The sequence below is a fragment of the Sinohyriopsis cumingii genome, chromosome 1, assembly GCF_028554795.1.
Source record: "Sinohyriopsis cumingii isolate HCF-2022 chromosome 1, ASM2855479v2, whole genome shotgun sequence".
Taxonomy (NCBI): Eukaryota; Metazoa; Mollusca; class Bivalvia; order Unionida; family Unionidae; genus Sinohyriopsis; species Sinohyriopsis cumingii.
The window spans coordinates 163,383,497-163,397,432 of NC_142961.1; the positions used below are offsets into that span (position 1 = coordinate 163,383,497).

The 13,936-nt window shown below is 32.8% G+C and overlaps 1 protein-coding gene across 1 annotated transcript in view; it reads left to right on the forward strand.

Moving 5' to 3' along the window:
• The window catches only part of LOC149808287 (tubulin polyglutamylase TTLL5-like), a 134,732-nt gene that overhangs the window by 26,110 nt on the left and 94,686 nt on the right, over nucleotides 1–13,936 (forward strand). Inside the window, exons 12-15 of the mRNA XM_089975654.1 lie at nucleotides 9–116; nucleotides 2,618–2,699; nucleotides 4,850–4,911; nucleotides 5,535–5,623. Coding sequence (XP_089831780.1) covers nucleotides 9–116; nucleotides 2,618–2,699; nucleotides 4,850–4,911; nucleotides 5,535–5,623 — 341 coding nt within the window. The remainder of the gene's footprint in view (nucleotides 1–8; nucleotides 117–2,617; nucleotides 2,700–4,849; nucleotides 4,912–5,534; nucleotides 5,624–13,936) is intronic.

A 13,936-nucleotide genomic window follows, 5' to 3' on the forward strand; every position in this document is an offset into this window, starting at 1 on the left:
TTCTGCAGCCCTGATGATGAGAATAGAGGATGTGATAATCAAAACCATTTTGTCTGTAGAACTTCCCATCGCCACTGCCTGTAAGATGTTCATGCCCAGCAAAGGAAACTGCTTTGGTAAAAGACATGTACTTCACTCTCTGTTTACAGTTTAGGGTTTATTATGCTTTGCTTGGCTAAAGCACGCAGACATGAATAGAACAATGATAAATACTGTTGCAGCAAGTTAACAGTATTTCATTTCCGAGTCCAAAAATGTGACTTTACATTTCCATTTTGATCTAAATATTTTTTGGTATAATTTAATAAATAAAGGTAAATGTACTTTAACAATGGAATAATTTAAGCAATTATCTCCTAATTTTGACAGATTGGAATTAAGTTTACTGTGTATCTGGCAAGTACATGAATATTCTGTGATATGATCATATTACTGTGTACTTAATTGGTTAATAATGGGGTTCCAGTTACCTCAGACTGTGTTTTCACTGTTTTTCAGGAGTACCAATTTTTGTGGTTGCTACAAGTCATGAATTATAAAAGCAAATGAACAATAAAACCTACTGTACAAACAAAATTACCCTTTCTTTAATTCCTAGACATAAGTATTGACAAAAATGTAATTATTTGCAGAAGAGCAAAACATTGGTCCTCACAAACATAAATAAGTTGATAATATTTTATATTTCATGTGCAGCATTTTCTGAATCTAAGGCCAGATAAATGATTTTTAAAGCTCTATGATGTAAATAAGAGGATAAAACCAGATCTGGCCCACAGGCCATAGAGTGCACATGCCTGCCATATATACTCACTTATAAGTTGAGGCCAACTGCAAACAACATGGACACTGATCTGCCACTACATAATCCATCAGCAGATTATGGTCAACATTGTTTGCTCTGCTGATTACAACTATACTGCAGAGACCCAGATGTGTACACCTATTATGCAATTGTCTGTGCAGTTTGCAGTTGAACTCATCTCAAAACAAGTATATATGGCATATATTTTCCTCTTCTTTCTTATTCTAAAAATGCCAAAATATTTAATTATGAATGAAGATCTTTATTGTCTTAAATAAGAAAACTGCAATCAGGGCAAAGCTCAGTGCCAATGTCATCTGAACTTATTTTGTTGTGCTTACCCAGAAAAAATTGGATGCCATGTTAGTGAAGTCAGTAGGACCCTATTGTAATGATGTCCATCCATCAATCTGTCTTTATGTTCATCTGTCTTTCTGTAAGCAATCAGGTATCTTAAGGATAATTTTAGTGACAATTGTTGGGCTTTAACCAGATTTTGTATACAACTTCATACCAATGAGACCCCATAATGGGTTTTAACCAGATTTTGTATACAGCTTCATACCAATGAGACACCAGAATGGGCTTTAATCAGATTTTGTATACAGCTTCATACCAATGAGACCCCAGAATGGGCTTTAACCAGATTTTGTATACAGTTTCATACCATTGAGACCCCAGAATGGGCTTTAACCAGATTTTGTATACAACTTCATACCAATGAGACCCCATAATGGGCTTTAACCAAATTTTGTATACAACTTCATACCAATGAGACCCCATAATGGGCTTTAACCAGATTTTGTATACAACTTCATACCAATGAGACCCCATAATGGGCTTTAACCAAATTTTGTATACAACTTCATACCAATGAGACCCCAGAATGGGCTTTAATCAGATTTTGTATACAGCTTCATACCAATGAGACCCCATAATGGGCTTTAACCAGATTTTGTATACAGCTTCATACCAATGAGACCCCAGAATGGGCTTTAACCAGATTTTGTATACAGCTTCATACCAATGAGACCCTCAAAAGAGTTTGATTCTCAGCCCTGTACAGTATACCAATGATTGCCCAACCGACAGACTTTGGTTTCTGCAGCATAACTTTAACAATGTTTTTTGGATTTCAACCAAATTGAACATTCATCTTTATATTCATAAAACCCTGACAGAGTTCTGTTTCCAGCATTCCAAGAATTCACTTACAGGAATTATGCCCCCATGATTTCACAGCTTCTTGACCTTTGTTTCAATGACATAACTTTACCAAGTTTTGTTAGATGTCAATTCAGTTTGGTATGCAGTTTAATATTGGTTATACATTAAATGAGTTTGATTTCCAGTGTTCCGTGTCTTCATTTTAAGGACTTATGGCCACAGATTTTCTGCTCTCATTACTTACCAAAGATTGTTGAATTTCAGCCATACACAGTCTTGTAAAAAGTTTAATTTAGAGCATTCCATGTCCAAATTTAGAGAAGTTTTGGCCTTAGAACACCCATCTTCACTTCAATTATGTTTCCCAACACATGTTTGTTTCATTAAGTTATAGTCAAGTGAACCTTAAAGAGTGGGGCATTAATGCAGATGCACCCATCATTAATAGTTGGGGCATTTTGCAAACGCACCCATCATTAATAGTTGGGGCATTTTGCAAATGCACCCATCATTAATGGTTGTTTCTCCCATGCTTGTTTCTTTTGTTTGTTTGTTTGTTGTTGGGGTTTTTTTTGGTGGGGGGGTGCTGTGGGCAGGGGGGTTGTATAATTCATTTTTGTACCAGTATAACATTTTGTTTTTCAGAGTTATATGGATTTGACATCCTCATTGATGAAAGTTTGAAGCCATGGGTGTTAGAAGTCAATCTGTCACCGTCACTTGCCTGGTTAGTAATAATCATATAAGCCATGGGTGTTAGAAGTCAATCTGTCACCGTCACTTGCCTGGTTAGTAATTATCATATAAGCCATGGGTGTTAGAAGTCAATCTGTCACTTGCCCGGTTAGTAATAATGATAATGATATATACAATAATGTGGTTGATTTTAGAAATAAGGACTTGAAAAAAGGTGTCTCTTAAGGCCTGTTCCACTTCCAGTGTGGAGTAGTCACCCATAGAGGCAATCTAGAATTTTGTGTCGTTTTCATAGGAAGCTTTCTTCCAACAGTACCATGTATGTTTAAATGGAACAACCCTAAATGATCCCCAAGCATACTGGTCATTATTTTGATTATAGCATAGAAAGCAAACTGTTTGGGTCTTTATACTTATTGCATTCTGTTGACCTTTTATTGCAACACTCAAGCATCTCTGTCATTAGCTGTGGGATGACATTGCAATGGTCTGTCATACTCAGCATTACTGTCGACACATGCCTCTAAAAAAAGCTACATCTCTTATCATTATAATGTGGTAGATCGTGTCTGTAACCTCATTAAATACCTAACCACATTATAAGGATAATGATGAAAAATTCAATGAATATGTGTGGGGAGGAGATGGATGTGTGTGAACAAAATGACAGCAAAACATGTATTAATTTGTTCATTCTACAAGTTAAATATATTTTTCATGCATGGTATTTGTGCATTTAATTTTGTCAAATAATGTTTTAAGACAAAACTAAAGATATAGTACTAAACTTTATGTCATCTTCTTTCATTACATATTGTTGCACATTTGATTAACCAATTTGAGTACATTAGTTTTCAGTTAAATTTTTAAGCTAATGTTGAAAATTCAATTTTTTTAAATATTTTGTACTTTTTTATACTTTTTATCATGGGGTCCATTAATGGTACTACATTATATCTGGAAACACATTATAATACTAAGTGAGATGTGTGTTTATTATGCCAAATAAATACCTCTTTTTCTTGATGCATTTTAAAGGAGACAAAACCGATTCATGTTGAAATTCCATTTACGTAGCAAAGTCTTATAGTTCATCCTACATGAAACAGTATGTCTGGTTACTGACTTAACAAAACTGTTAGTATTGCCAACCTGGAAAAAATGACAGCAACCAAAGTGAACTGTTTTTGTATAAAATTTAGAATTCATTTTTATTTAGTTACAAAACGGGAAATTATCATGAAAGTTATGTACCTGAACTATATCCAAGTTTTTGGGAATGATTGGTCATTTCTACAGTCATGTAGCATATTAATTTTATTGTTAACTTGTTGTCACAGGTGTGCTAAGGTCACTAATTGAAGTTAATTTCACTGACAAAACAGTGTTATGTAAAGTAGTCAGATGCTCATTTCTGTATACTCCACACGTGAGATTGTTTATCTTTTATAATGTGACATATCAAAATGGATATCTGTCCGATCACTAAAATACATACATACTGTCTATACAAACAATTTGTATCCTTTGTGAATCTTCAGCATTCGAACTGTTTTTTTTTATTGAAACAAGTGTGCAATACAGAAGAAGAAAACGAAAACGATAATTTAAAAAGAATTTATCAAAGCTGCATTACTGAGGCATTTTGTAATTGATTTTGTTTTGGCACACATAAATTTGTGCCTTTCTATGATACTGACACTATTTGCAAGTTTACATGCTGTTGTTGGTTGACCTTAAAACCAATGCAATTTTACTTTATATCATTTCTGTTATAGTGAATATTGACTTTTGATGGGAGGGATTTGTTTTTCTTGTGAGTTTGCCAAGGTATTTTCCATTTTAGTTAACTATCATTTGCTCAGCACTATATAGGCATGGTTGTACTGATGTACTGTTAAGCCCTATAATGCTTAATCTTTAGAATGTATCTTGGAAAGCCAGTGAATACTCTTATAAAACATCTTTAACGTCCGTTGATCAGCTCTTCATTCTGGAGAATACATAAACAGTCAATCAAATGTTAACAGGTAGTAGACCCAAATATAAGTTGTCTATCCTGTCGGGGGTGGGGAGAGGGTAAGCAATAACTCTTAATAGCTGTGTTTCCTTTGCTATTACTGATTTTTTTTAAATTATTAAAATTCAAGCTACTCTTTCATTTTATCTTTTTCCTTGCAGTGATAGTCCTCTTGATCTCAAAATTAAAGGCCACATGATTTGTGATTTGTTTTCTCTTGCTGGTGAGTCTTAATTTTGTTTTCATTTATTTTTCAAATTTTCTGTGAAAAAAAATATAGATTTAATATAGTTGCTCAGTCTTTATATAATTAACACACTTATGAGTGTGAAATTATGAATTTTGACAGAATTTTTACCAAGAAGAGTGCATATCTTTCATTTAATTTTTCAAGTCCATCGATTTATTATAACATTTTTGTGCCTTTTTGTTGTTATCTTTTTTATATTTTAATTAATTGAAGAATCTTTTTCAGTTTTTGATGAAGCTTAATCACATAATCTTGAAATAAGTGTTACATGTTTATAAAAATTTAATTTCTAAACCCTTTTATTGAAATGAGCTTTATCAGTGGATGGCTGGTAGACTTTTCAGTTAAGTTCATTAATAGACTAATAATTTATTTCTTTTATTTAATTTAATGATTTAATAACTCGTAAGTGATACTTGTCATTGGCCAGGGTCATTTGCTTTGACAAATTTGTGTGAAACTAGAAGTATAAATTTCAAATTGTTTTATGTTTATCTAAATATAGGTTGACAATCAGAAAACAGTGACATACAATTCCTGAAGAGAAATGTACCTTGGGTTTATTTAGAATGTTTATCTTTTCCATATTTATTTAGGGATTATCTGTCATGATCCAATGATGAGAACTCTTCATCAGAGCAGACGTAATATGGAAGTTACAGCTAAAATGGCTGCTCGGATTAAGGTGAGGAATTTAGTCTATAGACCATGTAAGATTTAAAGCATTTAAAAACAAAATTATCATTTTTGGGGGCTTTTGCTCTCACATTGTTAATTTGTGCAACACATTCCTTACTATTCTCTGTGTCTTTTAGGGATGGTGGATAGTTCTGCATTTAGACTTCCATAGTGCTATAGTACACATAAAAATGTAAAAATATTAGACTTCAGTTTACAATTTGAAGAAATGAAAACCTTCCCAGTAAGAAATTGCATTACTGTACCTGTTGTTAACATCTGCCACTTTGGCTGTGATCATCTGTCACAGTAATTGAAGTTAGGGAACCCAACTATAATGGATAACACACCAAAACAATGTCAATAATTTTTGGAAAATTTATGACCACCAGTAGCTTACAGAAAGATCTTTAATGTTGACTTGGGAAGAATTTTTTTTGTCAGTTACATCATCAGAAGTGTTGTCACTCTGATGTTTAAGTTTGGTATTTAACATTTATGACAGGTGTTGTCACACTGATGTTAAGTTTGGCATATAACACGTATTATATAGGCTTTGTCACTCTGATGTTTAAGTTTGGTATTTCATATTTATGACAGAAGTATTGTCACACTGATGGTTAAGTTTAGCATATACCATTTATGATATAGGCTTTGTCACACTGATGTTTAAGTTTGGTATTCAACATTTATGACAGAAGTGTTGTCACACTGATGGTTAAGTTTTGCATATAACATTTTTGACAGATGTTGTCACACAGATGGTTAAGTTTGGCGTATAACATTTATGATATAGGTTTTGTCACACTGATGTTAAGTTTGGCATATAACATTTATAATATAGGTTTTGTCACAATGGTGGTCAAGTTTGGCATTAATTATTTATGACAGATTTGTCCCACTGATGTTAAGATTGGCATTAATCGTTTATGCCATAGGTCTTATGACATTGGTCAGGCTTGGCATTAGCCATTTGTGACAGGTTTTATCTCACTGATGGTCAAGTGCATTAACCATTTATGACACAGGTTTTGTCACACTGATAGTTAAGTTTTGCATTAACCATTTATGACAAGTTTTAGTGTTGGTGCTGAGGCTTTGCTTTCAGAACCATTGCATTACATTATATTGAACAAGAGTCAGTATTTGTTCCTTGGCAAGTTATTATCCATTGTTAAGCATTATTCTATCTAGAAGCTGTTCATTTAAATTGGATAGATTTAAAACTGTAAGTAAAACTTTCCAAAAGAACATCATCTGACTGGAGGTTCTTTGTAAAAATTCTGATATAGATATGCAGTAATGAATAATGAATGAACATATAACTCAGTATTCATTTTGGATGGCAAAGAAATTATCTGCTTGCACGATTTATTTGAAATGATTTTATTTTCTCATTCTTTTTACCTTCAAGATACTTTAAGTGATCATGTTAAAGCTTTATTTAGCTCTGTTCACTTGCTACTAGTGTATACATTTTCACATTACAAAAGTGGTAAAATTTAAAAAAAATAAACTTAGGAAAGCTTTGTTTGAAGATACTGGAAAATGAATGCAAGAGGTGTTGCATATCTTTGGGTTTATTTCAGTGATACCTATATCCATAAACAGTCAGGCCATATTTTACTTATATATGATATTGTATTTGGCAGTTAATGGAAAATTAGTAGTGATATTTGCATAGACTTAACTTCAGTTTCGGGATGCCATGTACAAACATGTTTAGAGTGTAATATTTATGAATATACCATTTTGTCATGTAGAAGCAAAAAATATGGGATGCAGCAGTGGTGAGATTAGTACACAGAACTTTGTTCTTGTCTCTAAGCCTGTTTAGCTTTAAGTATTCCTTTGTCAGATTTCCATCATAGACCATTCTCACTGTCTTCTTTGTAATATGATTTCTTTGTGAAATTCATAATAGCTTGTTGTCTATAGATATTGCATTTTTTAATCTAGAATTAGGTTGTTTCATTTAATAGCATTGTACATCCTTCATATTTTAGAAATCGTCCAGCAATTCTTAATAATTTATTATGAGAAATTAATTCAATTGTAAATATGTAATTTTCAAAATAAATTGAATATATTGTTTTATTTTTGCTTTTTTCATTCTTTTCAAGATAACTTTACTAACAGAAAGACAAGTAACAGCTGTACAGTGATACTGCAAAAATCCTATTCATTATTGAGTTTTGCAGATGTTTTCAAAATGTTATATTCAAATTGTAATATTTAATTAATATTTTTAAAAATAACTGCATGATGCAAATCTCTGGATGTTCAATAACTTGAACTATCTCATTTGTAAAATGTATGCTCTTTCAAATACTAGAAGAGATTTTGGTTTCCATGATTTAGAAGACATTACCTACAGTTAATAAATATTAATGGTGATTCGCACACTTTAATTTTAAGATAACTGTATTCAGTGATACAACATGTACACAAAATGATACAGAAAAGCATAAGCTGTTGAAAGAATGATTCTTTGCCTTGTTCATTCATTAGATACAGCCTTGCATGTCACCATGCATATATGTACACACCAACCATTACCGTTTCATTGTTAAAATTGTACAATTCAGCTAACCTGATTTCTCATATATGTCCCCGACAGTAACCATAAAACTAAAAAACAATTTAAAATCTCATGAGCATAAATTAGTATTAACATTTAGCAAATGCATATTAATATTATTCTCTTTAGAGAAAATGTGCATTGTAGTACATACAGCATATTACTGATTAGCAATATACAAATAATTCTGTTTGGCAGTAAGTTTCATCGAGAGCTGATTAATATTATAGTCCTGATTGCATAATGTAATCCCTAGAAGACCAATAATCCATTCAAAAGTAATTACTGCATACTTTCATCCACTGCATGATTGATTTTTGACTTTGTAAATTTGGCAGTATAATTGCCAATGAACATGACACTGACAGGATTCAAGTCATTCCTAAACTAACTCTTCTTTATGTAAACATTTTAACATATAGTTATCTAATTAACCAACCATATTTTTCTTTATAATTAGGAAATTATTTTTCTTACACAAAATTAAGAATTGCTAGATATTTGTTCTAGATCATTCAGGTATTTTATTCCCTCAGATTTAATTCTTCTAAAGTACTTTTTTATTTCTTTTATTACCTGCTTTTATTGTCACTACATTAACAGACACCTAGATGATGACATTATATTTCTAACAGCAATGGCAACTTTTGCATTATAATAATTAGAGATGTTAAGATTCTGTGTTAAGTTTTTGATAGTCGTGCAGCATACATTATAGTTGTTTTACAGGAAAGATAATATAACACAGAAACCATGTGCATTTCATAAGTTTCCTTTTATCATAATAGTATTGCAAGAAATAATACAAGCTGGAATTAGGCATTCACCATTAGGGGACTAAAAAGTTGGCTTCAGTAGGTAGCTGCTAATTAGAAGTTCATTTATACTGCAGCCAGGCCACTGCAGAACACAGGTAGTGTTTAAGCAGATTTCACTGTAGACCATTTAAATGGAATTGACCTGCCACTTTTCTCACTCTGAACAATCGCAATTTTTGCTTTTTGTTGATATGCATTTATTGACGAGATTTCAATGCTCAAGGTTTGCTATGCTACCAGAATCTGATGTGATTTTCATTCATCTCTCAGTCAATTGATTCATCAATCATTCTACTTCATTTATCAATACTTTTATAAGATTCTGGGTTTTTATCAAGGTCTGATATCAGAGGCCTGGATAGAGCAGTAGTATTATGTTCACTTTGCATCCCGGTGATCCAGAGCTTGATTCCCAGTTCTGGCAGGTAATGGGTGAGGCATCATCTCTACAAAGCTGGACGTTTCCTCCAAGTTCTGTGGCCTACCTCCACCTGAATAAAATCATCTCACACCAACATCTTAACTGTTAAGGGTGGTTATATAAGTCATAAGAACTTTTGTTGCATTCAGTATACAAAAAAGCTAGAGATTGATTTTTACATGATTATCTCTTTATGATTTTTTTATCACATAACCTTGTTTGCATGTTTTGAAATGGAACTTCCAGGTTGTCAGTGTTTATTCTCCTAGTCAGATAACAAAATTATCATGTACACACTAATCACACTGGTAATATGAGTTTTTAGTTTTTTTTTTCATTAATTAGTCGATGTTCCGAGAGAAATAATTAACTGGAGTGAATTATCAATTTTATTTTTTCATTCAAGAACATTTTTTTTCCCAGTAGGTATTGATAATATTATAACCAAAGAATTACAACTGTTATTTCTCTTTATGCAGTGGTAGAATGTCAACATGTCACACAGGAAAAACATTTTTGAATCCTGCAATTAAATATATATATATATTTTGTTTCTTTTTTCCCATGTTAGTGCTCATATTTTCAGTGTGACTCTGCACAAAACATGGTGGCAGACTTCTTACATTACTGTAAGAAATCTGCTACTGTAATATATTATACAATTTAACAAGCCACCATGTTTGAGCATAAATAACAAGAATACTTTTTGCTCCAGGTGAATATAAGATATGTTTCATCTTGTGCATGAAAAACTCAGGCAAATACTGCATTTTTCATCCACTCTAGGAAATATCTGTTAGTTACTTAAATTCAAGAAATATCCTCTACAGATGATGAATGTTCTCATGTATTTTCAAATATTTATAATGGTCAGCAACCCATTTTACCTGTCTCTTATCATAAATATAGCATTGCTGATTGGCTAGCTTAATAATTTAATTACTATTGGTGCAAGTGTTTTGCAACATCATTTTAAATGAATGGGATGTTCATTTCTTTTATCTGTATACATCAGCAACAAGATCAATCACTTCAGACAATCACTTCATTGCTTTTCATCTAATCACATGTTAGAATCATCCTAAGATTCTAGAATCCTTAACTATTAATTCCCATTTTGCTTCCCATTTAGGTATTTCAGCACCTTTACCTAGACTATAATTTTGCAAATTATAAAATTTGGAAGTACCCAGGATGCTCACGCCAAATGCCATAAATGTGTACGGATAATTCTTAAAAATGCATAGGTCATATAGTGTTTTATAAAAAAGTTGGCATAGCATCATTACAACATTATTCTTTTGACATTCATTTTGAACTGGAAGTTTAAAATGATTCTAATGCAGCATGTAGATTGTTGGCTGGCTTCAAGACCACATTCATAAACAGTGTTTTCTCATAAAATAAAAATATACCATGATTGTCACATGTGCATGGTATCAAAAGTTGTGATCAAAGTTTGCTTGCTCTTCAAACACTGCACCATCTCTTACAGTCAGCAAACGTCAGATCTTCTACTGCCATTGCCTTGGTAAGTGCTGCATTGATGTTCTAATTAACTGCTTCCATATTAATATATCTTCTGTTGCAACATTGTATTTAGATTTAACGTTACTTTTGACTTAAAGTTCCAGTTAGTCTGTTTTGAGATTTGCTGATTTTTTGAACATAATAATGACAGTTTCCACTTTTTATACAGTTTTTCTCTCTTTTTTGTTAATATAGACTTGTACAAATGTATTTTCAATCCAAATACAGTGAAACCTATCAAGACTGAAATCCTATGGCACCAAGAAGATTTCACCAGTTTTTTTGTGTGCACTTAGTTATAGCATAATAATTATATTGATTAGTGCCTACTGCACATTTTGAAAATATAATGATGTTGTTCCTAATTGATATTTATATTGTAAGTGTTCACACTAATTTTGTTCTAGCACAGGCATTTGTATACTTATGTAGTTTCCCTGAGTTCATAAAATGTGATTATCTGGTAAATATGAAAGAACAAGTTCAAAGACCTGTTGACTGAGGATTATTTAGGTGTATCATTTGGCATAGATGATTGGCAAATAAACAGTCTCCATTGATTTTGCAACCACTGGCACTATATCACAAAAAATCATCTTTGAAAGCTACCAGTTCAGCCAAGTGTAAAGATTCCAGATTAGTCTGTTGTTTACACTGGCTGTAATCTGTGCTAGTGTGTGTGCCTGACTTTGTTTTACTTAATGTATGGTCATAGGCTATTTACACACCATTGACTGGCCTCATAACTGGGATCTGGAAACTACCTGGCCTCATTTTTTTAAAATAAACCTTGGTTTTATGAGGTTCATTTCAGTGTAAAAGATTTAAATTTAATTTTGGTTTTAAGAGGGGGCAGGGTCAATTTACTTTAAAAGTTGTGTTTAAAATAAAAAGGGAAAATGGAGGACCAGAAAAAATGATTCAGTTTCAAGAGGATTTTGGTTTAGTGAGGTTTCAGTCTTTAAAGGTTCCACTGTGCCATCAGATCTCTTTGCTTTGCCATAATGTACAAATGTAAGCAGATTCAATAACAAAGCATTATGGACAAGTTAACTAAATTGACATTCATATTATATATAGTTGTGTATATAGTTGTTTGCCTCTAATCTCAGACATTTATAAAAGATAACAGTATGCAAAAGTTCAAGAAAGCAGTCTAATAGATTAGATTGAATAGTTTTACATTATTTATTGGACATGGAGTCATTGGCATGTCTAATCAGAATCAGACTTGTTGTTTATGCAGCTGTATTGATTTTAATCCACATACATCCACAACGTTTGTCTTCAAAGAGGCCTGTGGATCTCTTTCTTTCTCTCTCTCTCACTCTCTCTCTCTCTCTCTCTCTCTCTCTATATATATATATATATATATATATATATATATATATATATATATATATATATATATATATACACACACACACACACACACACACACACACACAAATAAACACTATTATACAGGTTAGAGAATTTTTAATTCACACTATAGATATTTGAACCATAGTCGACAGGTTACAACAGTTATTGGGTCTTTAATGTGGGTGTGTCTGCTATGCAGGTATGTCTATGGAATTGACTTCATAAAATCATTTTTGGTGATCTGTGTATTGTTGAGAGGGTATAGAGGGTGCTGTAACCATTGGACCCAGGTTCAAGTCTTGGAATACAAATCAAAATTCTTTATCTGTAAGATAATTTTTAATTTTTCATCTTTAAAAATTCTGTTAATTTTATCAAGCATTCCCTGCAGAATCCACGGGATAGCACTTGCATTTCTGTTCGGTGTATATTTGTATCTCTCATTATATATATATATATATATATATATATATATATATATATATATATATATATATATACACATAGTATGTTTCTGCGTATGTATCTAATGTCCTAAAATATTTCCTGTATCAATAAAGCTAGATACATGAAACTTGGGTCAGTGATAGTTCAGTATGTTAATATTGGTCCAACACTTCTGAAGTTTTGATTTTGTCCCTTATACTGGGGCAGGGGCCCCGAGTGGCCGCGTGGTCTAAAGCGCTCGTCGTTACGGATCACTGCCATCTCACCTCTGTCTGCGGCGGTTCCAGTCTCGGATTCAGCCAATGTGGGTATGTGAGAAAGCTTGCCAGTAGCTTCTCGTGGGTCGGTGGTTCTTTTCGGGGTTTTCCCGGGTTCTTCCTCCACCATTAATACTGGCTGCCATGTATAGCCTATCATGTGCTGAAAAAAGGTGTTAAACCCCACAACAACAACAATATACTGGGGCAAAGGGTTAGGAGTGATTCTGTATGCATTTCAGAAAACTCCAGAGTTGTTTGATCCACATTTGATAGTTGGCATGTTTTATCATTGACCCAAGTATCAACACAGAAACTATCGAGATCCCAACCCTATAATCATAATATACACTTAATGGAGATGAAAAGACAAATTTACACATGCTGCTGTTATTGATTCTGGAGTCCATCCTTGACCAGGACCTTAACATCTAGGTCATAATTTAGAAACTGTTGAGATCCCAACACTTTAACCATATACTGTATCCACTTGCAGGGCATGAAAAGACAAATTTATACAGGGCTCCATCCATACCCCCTATGACTTAGCTTCTGGGTCATAACTTGGAACTACTGAGATACCGCCCTATAACCAAATAGAGACTTGGAATGAAAAGGCAGAATTATGCATGCAGCTGACCTTTTTGCATTGGAGTTCATCCTTACACACACACCTTCCATCCACTGGACTAGACCTCATGATCATAGTTTAGAAACTGTCGAGATCTGCATCAAATAACAATGTGCATTCTTAAGGAGTATGAAAAGACCAACAATTTATTTAGTAGTTAATTAATTTAGCTTGTTATGAGTGTTAACTACATCACCAGCAGCAAGGCATTTGTTTTACATACTCTTTTGACTAGCTACATATGCCAGAAGTCACTGGATGACCTTTGGC